Consider the following 19,564-nt stretch of genomic DNA (forward strand, 5'->3'; position numbering starts at 1 on the left):
CTACCGCGTACGTGGCTCATTTAATTTAATCAAATGATCGATTTAATGTCGCTGAAACGTTTCTCCGTGTGATCCGAAGCGTTTTCGTACGGAGAAGCCCTGCGCATATTGTGCAGCTCACAATATGTTCACCCTCGGTGAACATTTTATTCGGTAAGACTACGAAAGGTTATCGATAACGCCGTATTTCTCAAAAAAGAAAAGCTACGTTGAAAATAGCGCAAAACAAAATGAATCGATTGAAAAATAATATGCCATAAAGCCTTATTACAACGAATACATTCGGAATAATACGGATATTCAGTTTTCTAGTTGCTTTAGTAGTAAAATGAAATTTTCCCTCATACCTCAACAGACATTTTGAAAACTGCCGAGAACTTCTTCCATGATCGTCAACGCAGCCAAGGCGAAAGAACAAATTCCTTTCTTCTGGTGTACATAATGGCAACAGAGAGACAAACCTAACACAAAAGCGACTACGAACATTGAAAGACTCAAGTCCAGGAATTCCTAGGGATTAGGTCAGTGCCCCAGGTTTTTGAACCGTACGTCATGACCTACACGCGTCCAGGTGACCCCCCTCTCCGCCCATACCATATTTGGCGCGGATGACGTAACCAGTTTCTGGAAACGTGGTCAGCCGCGGTCCTCCTGAGGGTTTTTAAGCCGGGAGGATCTAGGGAGAAATACCACTGCGGACTTGGACACGCCAGAAGCAAGATCCAGCCATGAAGACATCTTTCCTGATTGCCGCTGCGTTCCTCATCCTGACCTGCCTTTTGGGCGTGGAAGCCCCGTTACCGTCAGCTCTGGGTACCGTCATCGCTCTTGGAGGAGCCGCCGGAATCAAGCTTGCCGTTGCCATGAAAATTCTACGGTATTTAGGCTTTTTTGACATCAGCCGTTACGGCGTCGGTTTGAGAGCCTCCGTGGAAAACGAGGCTTTGCCAGAGACCGTCGTGCCAGCTCCACTGCGGTCGCCAGGCCTGGGCAGCGGTCCGACTATCTCAGTCCCCGTCGCGGTACTGCCATTCTTGCTTGGACAAGGGATCACCGACAAGGTAGCGAAGAAAAAGGAAGGCGTGAACAGCATAGGCCAGGATTTCAGGCTGGAGGCGAGCCAAAGCGCAAGTTGGGACGATGACAAGTTCAAGATTTCAGAGCACGGGGACGCCTCGCTGGACGGCTCGAAGGGAGCTGCTGTGCAATTTGGCGGCAACCTCAGGAGTCCCATTGTCAACGCCGATACTCTACAGAAGGCTTCTATCATGGTACGTTGATTTTTTTTGCGTTCTGCCTCTGTTTCACCAGTTTAGTGCCGTTTTTGGCTGCGTAGCCTGAGCGGTGACATACCCCAAAACAGCGTCGTCATATATCTGTTGCTGGTGCTAACATTGTGATAGAGCATATAGGTTGCATGTGAGCGGGATGACGCGTGTTTCCTAAGGTTCCCATTTTACTTCAACAGGCAAAACGCAGTGTGACCATTGACTCTCACGTTTACGACAAAGCGTTCGCCCTCGTGCGCGACTTGGACGTCGATGACTGCGTCGAGAAGGTGACATGCGAAATCGGAGCGGATCCCGCCCGTTACGGAGCATACGGACTGCGCGTGGACGAATTTTTGGCTTCACTGGCACCCCTGGCGAACTCCTCTTCTTTCTACGATTACCAGCAAGCTTACAACGTAGGCACCAAGTCGGGCCTTGAGGAGTGCTCGAAGGTCTTCCCCGACTGCAAGTTTGATCTGCGAGGAATTGCAGCCCTCCTCGACTCTTCGTCGTAGTTCTAGTCTCGTCGGCGTCCTTGTATAAAATGTACAGCTTGCTCTTGATGTAAATACGGATAAATTATGAAATAAATGTATACTTTGCGCTGCCAATACAAGTAGTTGTATGTTCTGGTTTAATATCTCCTGCTATTATATTCCTTCGTTGGGTCCCCAGTAGAGTAGATGACCAACTGTGGTGGCTGAAGGCAACGTCTCCGTTATACCAAAATGTACTTTTGGCCCTTGTCTCTTTATTACCTACTAACTCTGGGACGTTACACGACACCCTTGGAAAGGAGTTGCACAATGACAGGTACGGGGGTTCCGTGCGCCCAAAGATGCAGGATAGTCGTTGTGGATAGCCGATGAAACGGATCATAGCCGAACAAGAGCCCTCCTGATTTGGTGAAACTGAGAGACATGGGATAGTACCAATGATGTTAATGAACGATAAATGCTGCACACCGGGGATCATTAAAGCATTAGGAAGCGATTCTCCAGATCCGGCGGTTAGGGTTGAAAAAATGGTATCCACATTTTTTTTTTCCTTGTTTGAAGGAAGTATTTCTGTGGTTATTGTTCTCTCATACCTAGCTGCAATGTGGATGAACCGTATCTTTCGCAGAAGCGGAGTTGTAAGGGTAGTGAATGAGAGGGCGTACAGATTTCTCATGTAACGTTGCAGTAGATCAGGCAATTGAACATACAAGGACAAACACAACACGAACCTCAAAACGCCCGGATGCATACTTGCATCGATTTCTTCAACTGCCATCATTCAATCGACGTGCGGCTTTTATTATCCATAAACATCAACACAGAAAAGATGCAGGGGACAACTGTAAAATCAGTGGCTTACCAACAGTAGAAAAATACGAGCACCCAGCTGCGAACGATATCGCTAGTGCAACGAATCGCTTTATGTTGCTCCTTGAATCGCGTGCAGATTGTATTTTTATTTTTTGATATCGTGTTAGCGCGTACAGATGTGGACAGATGGAGAGAGGACAGCAGCAAGGAGTGGGGTAGGGGGAAATTTCATTATCCATTGAAAAAATAAAAAAAATCATCCCACTTTCAACAAACTGGGAGAGCGAATGGTAACACTCGGTCGCCTGTGAGATGTTTCATCAGCTATCCCCAACCACGCCCCTTATTGGCCATTTTTTCCTCCACACGTCATTTCTGCACATTACAAAATTGTGGACGTGTAGCTTCTCGCTATGACGTTTATTAATAACGAGGCTGTCACCAAGGTGGTCCACGCTACAAATGCACAGTTTGGAGAATATCTACCTTCTTTTTGAACGCGTCATCGACCTTTGCTGCATAGAAATTGGCCTTTCTGAAGCCGCAGGCTACGAAAATGCCTTTCGTGTTTGGTGCAATTCCAACAATACCTGCGAAATCCGCACTACCCTCTTGAGAAGGTAACAGATGCAGGTGAAGCTATGCGGTAACGCATGCGCTAAATTCCACAACGCCGCCGCACATGTTGGTTTGCTGCGCAAATCTTTAAACGCTGCTCGCGAGTGAATGGACAATAAAAGGAAGAGCGATTCCATTGTGAATGAAGACATCACGAAGTAAATATCGGTGGCCACCGACAACAGGCGTGGTTTTTCCCCCAAATGACTGCTTAGGAGGGGAAGCGAGCTCTTCGTGATCGCACGCGGGTGGGCCTGCTGGACCACCAAGGCACAAGAGGCCTTAGGTATCACTTTGCAAAGCCTATATTCCTGGGAGGAATGTGCTGCATGAATCGGCGAAGGAACGCATCGGTTTTTACATGCACTGTTATGGCAGTCTCAAAGCAAGTGCTACGTATGTCAACCGTCGTGTTCTCTCTCTTGTGGCTCGAATCCCGTAGTTGCACATAACGTCACGCACAGCCTTTGAGCCACGTGACACGGGAAACCACGGCGATGCGCCAAAGGCATCATACGGCGCACCGAATGAGGCAACAGCCCTCCTACTGTGGTTACGTGACCAAACGTGACGTCACTGCCCAAGGCTCATTAGGGAACTATGAAATTAAAAAAAAAAGAAAATATTTTCGGTAGTACTGACGACATAATATAAAGTACAGAATACAGTGTCGCGTTTTCCAAAGCATTTATTCCCAAAGTTAATTTAGTAATAACTGGTATAAATCATACAAGGAATAACAAATCTTTGCAGCTGTGGTTGATGCTCAGGGATGGGCAAAGCAAACAAAAGTATCAACAGACTAGGCACCTCACTTATCACGAAAGTCGCGAGCACTAAACTGCCAAAGAATCAATCAAAGAGGGCAATACTATAACACATTCATAGATATCAGATCAAATAATTGTTGCAGCCGCAGGTCTAACTTTCCTTATGCGCTGCTGCCAACACTCAACATCGAGGTAACGTTTAGTGTTCTTTGGAAACGTATACACTCCAAGAAAAAGTGTTGAGCAGCCTTGTGCGATTATCCAAAACAGCTGACATTATTTAGAACAGTAAAGTATACTTGCTCTGACTTAGGTACGCATTTATATTCATAGTTCTCTATCTATTTCAACTAACTTGATTATCACTCAAATATTTCTTTGAATCTTCCCAATAGTCACGGCTTGCAAATGCACTGCATTCTCAGATGCGTGGAAATTGCAAACGCTCCGAGTCGGGCATTGCCAGTACAAAAGCTTCCTCCGTATTAGGTACATAATAAATTAAGGTAAGCCGTTGCCTGATATGCGATATGTGCTTTTCCCCCTACGTGTGAAACTAAAAGCTAACTGTCCGAGTCATGTATGATTTCAAACTGAGCATGAGTGATTCGCACAAGGCTAGCATCGTATCTCACTGGTGGAGAGTTCAATAAACTTATCCATATCTCAACAAAACACGTGCCATCGTGTAAGCCTTTTCTGTGGAATGTTAGACTTGAACGCTTCCTTCGTATTTGGACTACCACAACCAGATACTCACTATTCCTATGCAGCTGTATCATGCCACAGCTGCTGTCACATTCTGGCAGTTGGATGTCATTTGATGTATGTGTGTTCATTACCTTGTAATGGCTTATCGAGTCACGTATTGAGAAAGAACCCTTTTTGGAAATGCACTGATGTCTACAACATACTTGGTCGACACACAGGCCTCTCTGTATCGTAGTCAACTATGAACACCACGATAATCAGAATACAATGAAATTATTGAGGAAGAGGTACAATGTCATTCAAATTCGCAAACTAACACTTGAAGAGGAGCGGAATTACAGGTCCCACAATACCCGAGCAAGACAAGTTATGCGATGTGGTCAAGCATTGCGACTTTCCCCATCCTCCAGGTAGCAATACAAGACAATATCTACCCATTTTAGTCAAAGTGCCATCTGAAATAATCCATGGTGTTTTTAAGCGCTATAACCACGTATTCACACGAGGGACATCCCCGCAGAATATTCTAGAGCAAGGAAAAGTAAAGAAAAAAAACTGCTGATGGGACAGATGTTCTGCCGCGTATTATGTTGGGCATTCCCAGGAGTATGGCAAACGACACCGTTGGTGCGGCTGAGTCCCAAGATATTCCGTAGCAAATGACGGGACCAATGGTGACGTCTGCTATGGGCATCGTGCCTTTTCACTCTCTGCTAACCGCTGGTAATATCCTGCAGATTAGTCCCAAGATATTCCGTAGCAGACGTGACCAATGGTGTCGTCAGCTATACTCCTGCTTGCCAACTCCCAATATCTCTGTGCCGCGCAAATGCTCAACATAAGACGCGGCAGAACTTCAGGCCCGTCAGCAGCTTTTTACTTTTTCTGCCTCTACATGTTTGTAGAATACTCCAGAGGGATGTCCCTCATGCGAAAAAACGGTTATAGTGCTTAAAAGCACCATGGATTAATTCAGATGGCACCCGGATTAAGCTGAATGGCGCCTGGATTATTTCAGGTGGCACTTGGACTAAAATGAGTGGGAATACCTGTAGTAGCTCAGTGCATGTTTTAAATTATTCGTTTGAGTGACATGTTGACACGACAGTGATCAGGGATTTTCACTGCAATATGGCATCAAAACAAGTTTGTGAGCACTGAAAGCTCAATTCTGTAAAACAGGGCTGTCAGTTGTTAACTTCAAGCACAGTGCTATTTCCATAACACGCGTAAAGACCTCACCAAGGTAACACAAAGTTAGTTTCACTGCCAGTTGTGTTTAAATATGTAACTGAACTCTTCTACGGGGGTGTGTCCTACTACTTCAGAATCCACAAATCCTGTTGAAACAGGGCTGCCTGTCCTACCTGATAGTTCCAAGTGTCTTGGGTGCCTAAACAGCAACTAGAAGAGCAGCTGCGATCTGATACAGCCATCAAACCTGTGCGTACCATATGCATGACAAATTACGCATTTTCTAAACTCATCATATTCTAAAACAGCATACGAAATTCTACCGTTATCAGAACTGTTGCACATTCATTCTATGGTTATGTACATTCTGGAACAGTTAATGTTACACAACATCAAGGTTATGTATGTACATGTACAGATTACAGTGCAAACTCTAAAAAGTGCACGCCGAAGTAAAGTTCTCATGTAACGGTGCCATCTGTTTCAACTACATGCAGCACTTGGAGTGCCATTAAATGGACAAGGTGGGATGGCTTCTAAAAAAATTGGCTGAAATTGATTACTTTCGTAGTTGTACACTCCACTGGGCAGTCACACTCAAAACTTTCCAAGAGGCGTAGGTTAAGTTTTGAAAATGATACTTAAAAAATAAAAAGTAATCTTTGTTACGCGATGGTAGAGAATGACAAGTGAGACTCTCCAGTTGGACCATGTTTTCCGTTTGCAGTGCTTGCAGGTCTTCCCCTTCCACTGTCATTTATTGAACCTTTCGCCATGGGTTGGAGAAACATTTAGCTGCTCCTGGTCAACGTTTCACATTTCACGCCACACTGCCTCAGATGTTATCTCTTCGGTCCGTTAAGATGCTAAATGAACCCATTTATACAGGTGAAACGGAAATATGGCTGCCGCAGAGAACAGCAGAAATTTTGGCACTGTGGATGACGTAACAGCTCTCTGAAATGGGACGATTCTGTCGAATGTATATGATGCACGCAGTTTGTACAAAAAAAATCCTATAGCAGCAAGTCTGACCAGGGAAGTATGAATGTGAGCTACCCAATTTTTCTGAACAGCAAGGAAAAATGTAATGCAGATATTTTGTTTATATAACGGAGGATTCTTGCCCATGTTCGCTTTTCAAGCGGCATAAAATATGTATAATGCCGTCATTCGTAGTGCTACACCAATAGCGTGTTGCACTGCCACTCTTAATTCGGCAGTACCTGTGCGCATTTACCTGTCCACATGCGCCTCAATTATTAAGGCTACAAAATTAATTAGTTACGCGAGTAGAGAATTCCGAATACTACTTGAAGTGAAGCCAATGGACATGGATGTCCCGCGAGTGGTTATCCTCAGCGGATGAACATCTCATTTAATGGACACATTTTCACGCTCAGGAAATTAGAAATTTCATTTCATGCTCATTCTCGTGGAAATTAGATCCGCATCAGAATAAGACAGACATGGAAGAAACTTAGAAGAACAGCAATAAGATTTGTATGACCCCACCATACAGCACTGTCTGCCCTCCCACAACCTCCAGCAGCGCAGTACTTGAACTATATAAATTGAAACATACGTCAACATTCCCTTCCCATACGATCCTTGTTTTAGTAGCTGGACAATGTCCAGACACTAATACAAAAGTGTACATAACGTTCTTGGACGTTGCCTTTGGCAAATTACAGGTTGTTTGAGAACCACCTGCGTTTCCTGCTTTAGATTCAAACTGAGTCAAACTCTGACAGGTAGAAGCTTGTGTATTGCGTTTAATTTGCTCTAGTTGATGATATCGCAGAAAACGTGTTTTCTCCTCCTTTCGTCCAGCTGAGAAGAATGTGACCCATAATCCACTTTATCATGCAGCCGCATGAGTTCTGAAGCCTTAACCTACGTACAGCACATTTTAACGAGGTATCAAGAATATATGTGGTGCACCTAATACACTTTTTTCTAAACAACACCTAGTGCTGCATACTAACGTTCCAGCGTGACAGTGTACACAAATTCTGCTCTTTATGCTTTTGAGCTTTGCTTGAGAAATGAGTGTGTGTGACGATGTTCCACGAGGATATTCAGTAAAACAAAGCTCGGTTGATGTATTCGTAAGCGATACCTTATTAATTTATTAATATAATGAGGAAACCGCAGTAAGGTATATTACTCTTACCAGTGTCTATTCTCCGCTATGTTCCTATAAAATAAACAAAGTTGCATATGTATACTCGTGTGTCTGTGTGAGTGCAAAAATATGTTCATGTGCAGAAGTGTATCTTGTAGAGGCCTTATCTTGTACAAGTACAGCACGTTACATTACATTGTCCATTATATATAAATACACAATCTGGATATCTCATGCAGGTACGAAATATACACATTTACATCTTTATCATTCAAACTAGCAAGTATATACCACACTCCTATAAATACAAAGTAACAGCTACCATTTGAGGAAAGGCCAGATCTTGTAGCCCCTTCATACAGAGTTAATGTTGGACAAAATGACTACAGTCACAACTTCAGTAACCTCGGAGACTGTCTGCACTCATGTTTCGAGAAACATCAGAGAAAGCTTTGTTCATTTCACAATAGTCACACTCGAAAACATCGGCGCTTTCTTTTGTACCGCACAAACTTGTCCCAAAATCAGGATCATTTAATGTACCAACTAAGCGACGGTAACGCGTATTATATTTAAAATCGCGCAACAGCATTCACTGAAGACACAATAAAAACCTTAAAACCGAGCGCAACATTCAGAATTAAGTCCAAAGCATTCCGTTGGAAACCACGTTCAGAACACCGATGTCAACAAGAGCACGGCCACTTGATTCTCCCCGATCAAAAGTCCTTCTGTATTCAGAAACTTTCAGCAAATGACATTTGGTTCACAGCGATGAATCCAAGTTAATGTAGCATGAGCCCATCCATGTCCAGTATGAGATATACTTTACTATGCCTTCATCTGTGGCCGAGATTTCAGAAGATGTCAGGGCACCCTGAGTAGTCCCGATCCCAGTATCCATTCGTAAACTGCCACTCGTCCGCGTTTGAGTGTGGAGATTTTGCGAGTTTGAACCATCTGAAGAAGAAAACAATTATTAAATACATCGCTTAGTCGAATGGATTTGAAGAAAACGTGGCTACTGTTAGTATTGTGCAGGTTCAACAGTTCACTCTGTTGCACATCTGTCCCTGGTACATAAAGCAGCATTGAGTCACCTTTCGTGTCACCTTTCGTGTCAGTGGCTCTATCAGTCTAGTGCACACCTACCTTCAAGAACATCCCACTGCAAGTGTGGCTCTTAGAATGCTACAGTGTATTGTTGACATGTCCTTAACATTCTGCACCACTGCAAGAACTTGTTTCGCAATACGATGCAAATACGTGTAGTTGACTCCCACTAAACGAAACTCAATTAATTGGAGCAATTAGGCCATCTCTGGTTGGTTTCTTATATACGCAACGATAAAGATCGTCGGACAATCGAAATACCCTGTTCCACGCGCTCGAGTTAAATGCGATTAGTTACCCGAAAACACGAAGAAAATGGTGGACTCGAAAAAGAGCTGTTTCAGTCGCCCAACCATAGAGGAACACTCATAGCCAAATGCGCATAGCCAGGGCGATACAATCGTCCACTTTCACCACGCCATTCAGCTTACGTCATTCACACATTTCACGTGCTGTCACGAAAGCAGCGAAGAAACGTCCTCACTATCTTAACAAAAATCGTGGGCACAGATTTCAGTGCACGCGTTTTAGGCTTCATTTATCTGAGCTTCAGCTTCCGGAACTGGACCAGCTTTTTTAGGAACCACTGTACGAAAGTACCCAACAAACTGCTTCACTTATCCGGTCAGACCTCTACATTTTCGTATTTACGCACTTACTGAACGTACCCCTAACTTAAACGCCCAAATCTTGGTTCCCCTCGCATATTAGAACGTTCCCAAATTTTAATGGCATAGCCAGCTCGTATTGCACCACGCAGCGAGGAATGAAGTAGAGAATGCGTTGAGGAGAAGCAAAGCCACAGTTGACAGCCAATGAGGTGGACTATGAGGAGGATAAGGAGAGCGATCGTTAACCACGTGATTGAATTTTGTCAACCAACATGCTCTGAGTTGGCAGTGTAGGTTTTAACCAGCGATGATAACAGACTGTTCATGCCTGGATTGTGGGGGCTCGAGACACAATAAGTCTCAAGATCATCCCCGAGAGTTTTAAAGCGACCAGAATCTCGTCTGCTCCCGACGGTACCAAAGACGATTTAGTGTGGGAGGTCGACGATGACAAGACGCTAGGAGAAGAAGAAATATGTTTTGGTTTACGGTGAGTCCGACACCAATGACTCGGACTAAAGGGGGGGCTTATGTGTCTCAAGTGTGGTGTGTTCTTTACCCCCACATATTGCATGCACCCCCTAAGTGGCACTATGTTTTTCGGGGAAAAAAGTGTAGCTCGTACAGGAGTAAATACGGTATGACCGTGCCATGCAGTAAAAGAATATATGCTCGAGGTGCCTCCTATGCTCCTTTAAGAGGTGTGCCCCGTATATGTCAGCATGGAACGTTCACTAACTTGCAGCATCAGACAGATACACTCTATTCAATATATGGTTGCGCGATAAAAATTTCCCTATGACACGTGGCAGAGCCTCAGAATGCTTTCTGTAACACTTGCCACTTGTGTTACCTTTACAACACTTGTGTTCCCTACAACAACGGGACTTTTGCGCTTCTGCACTCGGACTTGACATTCATTCTTGCCTGCTACACGTCAGGCGAAAATAACAGTGATATTCCAAAAACTACGCTCACTTTGGTTCCCACGGCTGCTTGTGCTTTTTCCTGTATTTCCGGGATTCTCTTTGCTTCTCTTCGAGCCTGTTCTTTTCCGCGGCTGCTCCATCTGCAATGCACGTGCAAAATCAGATGACACTGTTACTACAAGTTTTCGGAGTCAAAAGAGTGGTCATTAATTGTTTACAACTCAAGTTATAATCAGCAGCATTGTCATTCACTTTCATGAAAATATTGGCCTTACCTAAGTCACCCGCTTCGAGTTTCCTCATGTCAGGCCTCAGTCGACAATCTGTCTTTGGGAGGTACTTGTCCATGCCGTCCTCCATTTCGTTCAAGGCAATGGCAAATAATGTCATGTTGTAGTACTGCACAAAATCAAAGAAGATCGTGTTCGGGACACGTGTTCGGGACATTTACCGGAAAATGCTTTTTTAGAAAATTATGGGCATAGCGTACCTCAGGTGCATAATCTGGACGAGGTGAGGCTTGCCACAGAATGTGGGAGTTTGGAATGTCGAGCGAATATGTAGAGTCACTCTTTGGAATCTCTCCATTGTCAAAATCCACCGGTTCGGGACTCTAGTAGATAACGGACCAAAAATTATACAAATGTAAAGGTGTTTGTTGCACAGTTAATACATTTTGGAACCATACGGCACACGAGGTGTCCCGTAAGTGAGGTGAATACACCCGAGGTGAATAAACCTTGTCCAACTCTCGGCACGATAAACTAGCGCCGAAAGACGCGGACAGACGGAAGGAAAAATAGGACCAAGCGCTAGGCCATATTTTCTCGAATCTAAGATGACCTATTGTCTTTAAAAAATTCTGCGTTCCAAAGTTGGTGGTCATCTCAGATTTCAATATCCGCATCACAATGAGGTCAGAGGAGAAATGGGTAGAAGTGGGATGAGGCCAATAGCACGTGTTGTGGTTGTCAGCGCCAGTCAGCGCGAAGCAATGTAAATGGGGACAGACTGTCATGCCATTATCACTGCTGCGTTTGAACGCAAAGTTATCCTTTCGCAACTACAGTGGACTCCTCTTAAATGGAACTCCAACGGAATGGAGATATTGTTCCATTTATCCCAAGTTTCATCTAAGCAATGTGCGCAGATTTCACGGTTTCAAGGTATTCAGTTTCCACAACAGTGGGTAGCGAGGAAAAAAAGAGTTAATGGCCGTTCTCTTTTTACGACTTTTTTTACGAAATATGCACGCATGCAGGGATCAGACTGAGAGAGGCCAGCAGGAAGGAGTGGGGGAGTTAGTATGCGTCCTGGGCCGACTTCAGGGGGAACTATGCCGACATTCGTCTGAAAAGCCTTCGGAAAACCCAGGGAAAACCTCATACAGCACAGTCGGTGACATGATTCAAACCCTTGTCACCTCCCAGTCTCGGCGTGGAAAGCGATCATCCTAACCACTATGCCACGGGAGCTGGTCATGGACGAGCATACCATGCTTTGCTCACACGCTTCAGTTAAGCATTGAAGATGCAAGGAAGCAGACTCAGGACTTTGATGAACTCTGTGGGAAAGCACGATGACCCGTTGGCCACTAACAAACGCAGTTACCAGATCGTGTTGATAAACTAGTATTCCTAGACGAAAGCCTCAAGTGATGTAGTTCCTGTTTCATTTGGTTTCCGAATTTAATCCCAAATTTAAAGTACGTCATAATCCTTAGCTCATCCGCAGCTTGCTATCATTTCTCCTGGAGGAAACATTTTACGTTATTTTAGTTATTCGTTAATAATTCGTATTCGATTCGGAAACTACTTGGATTTGATTCGCACATTTGTTCGTATTCAATTCGAAATAAAAAATTGCTATTCTCACGTGCCTAGTAATTTCCATTTAACCGAGTTTCGTTTAGTGGGAGTCCACTGTAAATGCGTCAAGAATATGGAAGCGGCAAGGTGGTTTCAAGTATTGGAAGCAAATGTAATACATGGCTGAAACAACAGAGAAAGAGAGAGATCGAGGATTGCACCAGCGCAGTAGATTTTGGACACTTGGTGCAATGTGCCTGACGATGACGTTATACGCGCTTTTAAAAAGTATGGACTTAGGGCCTGACTTTTTCGGGTTTTACTTTTGGCCAAATTCGGGGGGTAAATATCGGGTGATATTTTTCATTTGAAAATTCGGGTGTATTCGGGTTAAATCCCATTACAGCATATTCTGTCGTCAGGAATTCGGGTGTATTCGGGTGATAATTTTTTGTTTATTAAAAATTTGTCTTAACATGGAACTAATGTTTAGCAATGTTATCAAACTTTATTTTAATGGACGCTTATGAGTGTGCCACGAGACCCGGATGTTTCCGGGTAGATTCGGGTTAAACCCGAATTTTAGAGATTTCGTTCGGGGGGTAAATATCGGGCGGATACGGGTTTAACCCTAAAAAGTCAGGCCCTAAGTATGGTTTGTCTAAAGCTTTGAACAGGACGGAGCATAATCATGTTGTGGGCAGATAGCAGCGCAGAAAATAGTGATGAAATAATGGCATTAAGCGTCATTCCCAACTTTTGTACTGCCTCCCAATTCCTGTTCACTTTTGTTTTTTTCCAAATTTGCGTACCCTGAGCTTGGGGGTCGTCTCTGATTCTAGAAAATACGATAATAACGGCACAACGTGTTCATTGAACCCATTGCGTAATCACCCTCCCTTATCCCACTTTTCCGGTGCTCGTTTATCGTATTGGGCGTATTGTTACTTTTCTGATCATTTCATCCCCACTACCTATATTTCGCGTAACCTTAATTTCGCAAAAAAAAGTCCGATCGCGAAATTCGCGAAAATTAAGTCCTCGCAAAAATTTCTACTTTTTACAGTTCTCAAAAACTCTAGTCAATTTCGTGGCTTCTGGATAAATTAAACCGCATATACACGCGTTAGACTACTGCACGTACCTTAGGAGGTTCACCCGAAGATCCCCCTGTTAAGGATCGAGTGAAGCTGTTGAGTTTAGCGTACATCTTTTTGGGTGTGTGAGCTGGACTAGCCCCAGCACTGCTGCCCCGTGGAAAGTCAGTCGATGCCCCCGGATTATCGGGAGCCCGGAACGTGTGAGCGTGGGTCTGCATGTACTCCTCATAATCTTTCACCGATGCAGACTTCAAGTAATCCGTCCACTTGCCATAGAGGAACCGCAGCTTCGACTTTCTAAAACGAATGAGAAATTCAGACAATGAGAGCTACGAGGACCTTTTAATGATAACTGCGCAAGGTCCAAGATGGTAGCTGTGACAACAACCACCGGCCTTGGTCCGAAGGATGTAGGTTTGATCGCGACCGAGGACACCAGAAACTTGGTGGGAGGGTACAAGCTCCTTAGATATGCTGTCTCGCGCGGAGGACGTTAATATGATGATAATATGATGGCTCCAGTGATTCGGAGGCATGTCAAAGAACCCTCATGATCGTAGTGGTCTCGCAACGAATAGCTATAAATTATTTGTTACGTAATAACGATAAACCACGGTTCCATCTTGTACCTTCTTCTGGCTGAAGTGGAAGCCAGGTCGTCTCACCAGGGGTTCCGTAGCCGAGCATCCAGGGCTACGGAATGCGCATCGTAACCATACGACGCGTCTTCACAACTGAACCTCTGTACGCAATAAGGGGATAAGGTGGCGAGAATGACTTACACTCTTCCCGAGGAGACGGAACGTGCTCCTGCGCGGTAGAACACGAGCGAGCCCAAAAGAAACGTTAAAGGAGCTCCAGTGTCCCACGAGGGGATCATAGTACAGTAGAACCTCGCTAATTCCATCTCCCTCATTTAAAATTCCGGTTAATTAGAAGGATCGCTGCGGTCCCATCTTGGAGAGTTACAATGTGATCGCATAATTTGAAGGAAAGTGTCAGTGCACTGGATCTTCCACCACCCATACCATGCCACACATACCGTGGGACAATTTCTCTATCATCGCGCCTTAGAAAGAGTACTTGTGACATCGACAGAAGCATTAAGATTGTTCAGTACAGCTTGGGTCATCATTCTAGGAAGTTTTCTTCGACTTAAGTTCCCTTATTAGCGCTGCTGCTTCTATGTCATTCCTGCTTACAATACTAATCGGGTGAATGCACTTACTGCTTGTTATAGATGAAACCTTCTATTCTGTGGAGGTCCTTGTAAAACCATCCTGCTTGCTTAAACGTGAGTGCGGAGGTTAAGCCAGATTTCTGACACGTAATCTCCATGACTCCATACTGAAAGCAAAAACAACAAGGTATGTACGACCATGTATCATGCATTCCAAGTACCAAATATGTACCTTATTGTAAGCATCGTACGCCTGTAGTTCAGAATTAGAAATCAAATCCCCGCAACAATCATCGTTCAAATCACCCGTGCCTTGGCCCAGTTAAATGTGATGTTAGACCACCTTTGTTTGCATTTCGTATTAGTACACGTTTTACACCTTTTTTGCGTGACTGATTATTAGAGCCTGAAGTTTTCGGGAAACATTTTTTCCAAAATTTGGAGGGTAAATAATTGGGTAAATAAACGTGCGCTCTAAATTTTTGCAAATTTGATTGGGAAAGCTTCCAGTATGCTAAATTTGGGGATAAATCGAGCTCAGTTACTCAAACTAACAGTACTGGTTTGGTATAAACAGTGACGTAACTGCATTTCCTGCCAAACGAGTTAGCGTGCATTCCTACAGACGTCTCAGCGAAGGCAATTTGCTGGGTAAAAATCGGGTTTCACCGTAAAGAGGCAACCATCAATTCTGGGTGCAGATTCGGGGAAGAATCGGGTTAGACCCTAAAACTTGAGGCTCTACCGATTATTAAATGAAGATGGACATCATTAAATCCCACATGGCAATGAACAGGAATGTCCAGTATAGGACAGAATAGGACTTGACCCGCACCTTCAGAACCGCCCCCGTTTAAAGATGGATAAGTTATGGGACTAGAAGGATAGTCCTACTCTGCATTCTGCGCTTATTCACCTGCTTTTACGTGGCATTGTTCTTGCACTCGGACAGTATGTACAGCACTATGCGGGCAGCAACAGGTTAGCCTTCTGTTTCAGTAACCCAAAAGGCCACCTACGCACTACTTGTTTGTCTGGGATCAGTCACGCGGATCTCCTGCTGTCAAACACACCCACGGGCCCTTTTCGGTCAACTTTCAAGGCCATCGCAAAGCTGTTCGCTACTTCGAGAAACAACGTCAGTCATTCCCGTGATTACACGATACAAGTTTTGGTGCTTTTGTTTGTCACTTCTGTCAACCTGCAGCTGGGAAACATTTATATTTTGGGTGGGAAGACTACTAGGCCTAGGATCCCAGGTTTAAACGGGTAAACTGTCGAGGCTAATTTTGTACTTGTCATCCGTACATGCATGAAAGGGACGGAAAATGTCGAGCTTAAACCTGTAGCAACCGGACTGTATGTTGTTCGGAAGTTTATAGGAAGCTCCAGACATTGCCTATGAAATTTCGGACTGCCCTGCTAAGCGGGTGTTGCAGACTCCCTGATCTAGCAACACTGACACGAGTCAATGTGCCGTCTACTTAGAATGCACCCAACCGCTTTCCTGCTTGCACAAAGCACCCGATGTCAAACATGTATAGCTGGCACATCCAGAAACGCTATAATACAGTCCGGGCATCCTAGTGAGTCAGCAGGAATTAAAGTTTGCTCACGGCGCAACAACAGAAAAATGGCTTTCACTTTCTGGTCACGCTGGATACGAAACAACAACTGTCGGGACAAGCAGAGAGTGTCAGTTGCAGCTAGTGAACTCAAAGAATTATTGTCACGATTCAGAGAAATTATGACAGTCACTACTAATCTGTACGAAATGCGTCGTGTAACACTGTATTAGCATGTGGTACTTGTCCACTAATCCTGAGCGGCCCCCCACTGCTCCTCTTTGCAGACGTCAGTTTCACTGTGATCAGCTGATTATCGATTTTCGAAATCCATCGGTATAAAGAGCAGAGCTTACACTTTGTGTATGTCACCACAAAAATCATAGTGGTATAAATAAAAATAACCACGACATCATTCGTCTTGGTGATGACAAGATACAGAATGTACTCACCTGCTCGAACCAGAGCTTTCCCACAATAATGTTGTGTATGCAGCAGTTGACGTTTCCCCAGGTGTACGTCTCACCGTGACTGTGAAGAAATTTTACGCGTGTTACTCGTCGGAGCAGAGGAATGTAAAGTTACTACAGGTGAAACATTTCAATTAAAACAACTCGGAGATAGTTAGAAAAAAATTACAAAATGCGAGTGTGCATTCGTGACATGGATGCAGAAGGGGAGGGGTGATTAATTGATTTCTATTTGACTTTTTCATTGATTTTGTTCGTGACTTCCAAATGCGCAGAGCAAAAACAAATGTTGCCAAAGCAAATTATGTTACAGTCTAAACTTTACGGTACAATGTTTTCTTAAACGTGACATATTGCTCACACAAAAGATCGTTTTCCTTGCTGCAAAAATTTACCAACTCAAGTGCCTTTATAGAAAGTTCTGCTTGATTGCATGGAAGATGCAGGTTTGGTAGGCATTAAAAATACCAATAGGGATACCCGAAGGATCAGGCAAAATAGAAACATGATGATGCAAGTGACCGGCTGGCGAGGCTTATCGCTGTACTCTACATTTCATGTAATTCCATGTACTTTTAGTGTAATTTTGCGCTGACAGAAATGAAAGTACAGAAATGATTTGCAAAGATGGTACTCTGCAGACTTCGGCAAATACTTTCCCAATGCTGAACGTGCCGTCGTCATTGAGTTTCCACGTAAAGTCAACACTTCTCGAAATCCTCTGAGGCCAGGTGCATGGCATATGCGTGTCAAGCCAAGTCAGTTAATATATCTACCAGAATATATTGCTTTACCTGCATATCCATAAATTGTATCATTCTGGCTTCATTGTAAAGCAGCGAGCGAAATGTAAAAATATAGCGTATGTTTTGAAGTTCGGTGGCACTGATGTAGCAAACAGCAAGGCGTCACAGCCGAAGACCGCGTAATCGAAAACATGACGAATACTCACGAAAGAAGGGTAAGAGTGAGGTGTCCCTCGGGCTTAATCTCAATGGATTTCCCCCAGAACTTGAGCTTCGGATATACAGAGCCATAAAGCTTGAAGTGCGGAGAATCTGCATGGAACGCACTCACTGGCGGATGGTGACTGACTTGTTCACAGACGATCCGGAACCCGATGTCATCTCTGGAAACATTGTAGTAACGCGAGCAAGAAATTCATTAGGGCGCGCAAAACGAGAGAATTACGTATAAGAAACTGCGATACTTCATGAACAGTTGCTCATACCTGACAAGTTCATAGGTTTCTCCTAACAGTGGGTTGAAAGGCTTGCTCAAGCGTTCCAAGTTTGATGCGAGGCCAGACACAGCAAATGCGGTCACAAGCTGATGAAGACAAGTTCAAAGTGTTTACAGGAACACGCTAATGAAACCGTACCAGTAAGAAGAATTCATACTGACCTCCATCCTGTCGACGGGGTCTTTAGCTTTGTCTGCTTCTTCTAGGAGGTAACTGTACTCCATATTTTCGGAGATTCGTTGCAGAAAGCTGAGCGGTTCGTTGAACACCACCGGCATGGTGATTTTGGATAATTCCTGCAGACCAAAAGTTGTCACTCAATCTGTTCACTGCCGCATGTCTCCAGTCATCCAGATGCGTCATGTATGCAAGGTGAGAAAGCGGCGACACATGTTGTACACCGGTGCATCTTGCACCCTTCAATCTGACTTCGAATAAGCTGAGTCCCATCACAAAATTCTGCACATATGTTCTTAATTTTTAACTCGCGAATATTTGGGAACGTGCGTTGACGTCTGCTTGGAGGGCTACGTAATAAATCCCCTTCTCTCCTCCTTTTTAAGCTCCACCTTTAATCGCAGGTGTGAGTGACTGACAGATGCCATCAGTCACTCCCTCTTTGTCGATTTTTTAATCAGCTATACTTATGCAGCATCTTACATGCAATGCACCACTCATAATAGTTTTGCATGTGCAAATATTCGAATTTTCCAAATACCTAGGTGAATAATTACAGAATCCAATACGGAATCCTATATTTGAATTGAATCAGTTTATTTCACACCAAATACTGTCTACCCTCGATTTATGAAACCACGATTTACGAATTGCCTCGCTTTACAAATAGTTTGTCGTGGGACAAAACACTTCCCACGTATTGCTTCCTCGGTTTATAAACCTCGATTGCTGAACTGTGGACACATTTTTTGGGAATTGGGAATCCATTGGGAATTTGTTCTTACTAGGTTTTTGCCACCTCCTGATGTGAATGTCATGTAACGTAAGCTTTGTTATGTGAATTTTTGTTAACTGAACTCAGAAATTTGCAAGTAAAGGTCACGTTTTTACCCCACCAATCTGAAGGGCGTGCCGAATTCACTCAAGTTCATGATAATTGACAGGGATATTGAGAAGCTATCCCATCGAAAAAAAAAGCCGAATATCATGCTTTTCGGAGCACCCACAGCACAGCGCTTGATGACTTTTTGAGCGAATTGGTTGTCAGTCCAACGAAAGGAGGTTGCAAACCCAGCCCACAGAGTGATAGTAGGAGATAATACAGGCATGGCTTATCGCACCTGGCTTCCGCTGGGATCATGCCTTCCATCTCCCAATTTCAAGAACTGCCACTTTTTCTACTATGACTCTGGTGGCTGGGTTTGCAACCTCGTTTCATCGGACTGACAACCATTGCGCTCAAAAAGTCGTTGAGCACTACGCTCTGGGTGCTCCGAAAAGCATAATGTTCACTTATTTTTTCTGATGCGACAGCTCCTAAATCTCCCTGTCAATTGTCAAGAATTTGAGTAAATTTGGCACACTC

General features: G+C 44.1%; 2 protein-coding genes across 5 annotated transcripts in view; one reads left to right on the forward strand and one right to left on the reverse strand.

The window, feature by feature from the left end:
- The first annotated feature begins 728 nt into the window (after positions 1 to 728).
- On the forward strand, positions 729 to 1,786 carry LOC135395176 (uncharacterized). The gene is made up of 2 exons (XM_064626416.1): positions 729 to 1,271; positions 1,469 to 1,786. The coding sequence occupies exons 1-2, from the start codon at positions 729 to 731 to the stop codon at positions 1,784 to 1,786; spliced, it is 861 nt and encodes a 286-aa protein (XP_064482486.1).
- A 2,083-nt stretch (positions 1,787 to 3,869) lies between these two features.
- LOC135393780 (oxysterol-binding protein-related protein 1-like) overlaps positions 3,870 to 19,564 on the reverse strand; it is a 73,129-nt gene continuing 57,434 nt past the window's right edge. For all 4 annotated transcript variants that reach the window (XM_064624040.1, XM_064624039.1, XM_064624041.1 and 1 more), the window contains exons 17-26: positions 18,183 to 18,317; positions 18,010 to 18,107; positions 17,731 to 17,907; positions 16,761 to 16,839; positions 14,792 to 14,910; positions 13,608 to 13,860; positions 11,146 to 11,268; positions 10,931 to 11,054; positions 10,705 to 10,795; positions 3,870 to 8,962 (exon numbers count right to left, since the gene is read on the reverse strand). In XM_064624040.1, the coding sequence (XP_064480110.1) occupies positions 8,860 to 8,962; positions 10,705 to 10,795; positions 10,931 to 11,054; positions 11,146 to 11,268; positions 13,608 to 13,860; positions 14,792 to 14,910; positions 16,761 to 16,839; positions 17,731 to 17,907; positions 18,010 to 18,107; positions 18,183 to 18,317 (1,302 nt within the window). In that variant the 3' untranslated portion in view covers positions 3,870 to 8,859. The remainder of the gene's footprint in view (positions 8,963 to 10,704; positions 10,796 to 10,930; positions 11,055 to 11,145; positions 11,269 to 13,607; positions 13,861 to 14,791; positions 14,911 to 16,760; positions 16,840 to 17,730; positions 17,908 to 18,009; positions 18,108 to 18,182; positions 18,318 to 19,564) is intronic.

Source organism: Ornithodoros turicata, chromosome 5, assembly GCF_037126465.1.
Source record: "Ornithodoros turicata isolate Travis chromosome 5, ASM3712646v1, whole genome shotgun sequence".
Classification (NCBI taxonomy): Eukaryota; Metazoa; Arthropoda; class Arachnida; order Ixodida; family Argasidae; genus Ornithodoros; species Ornithodoros turicata.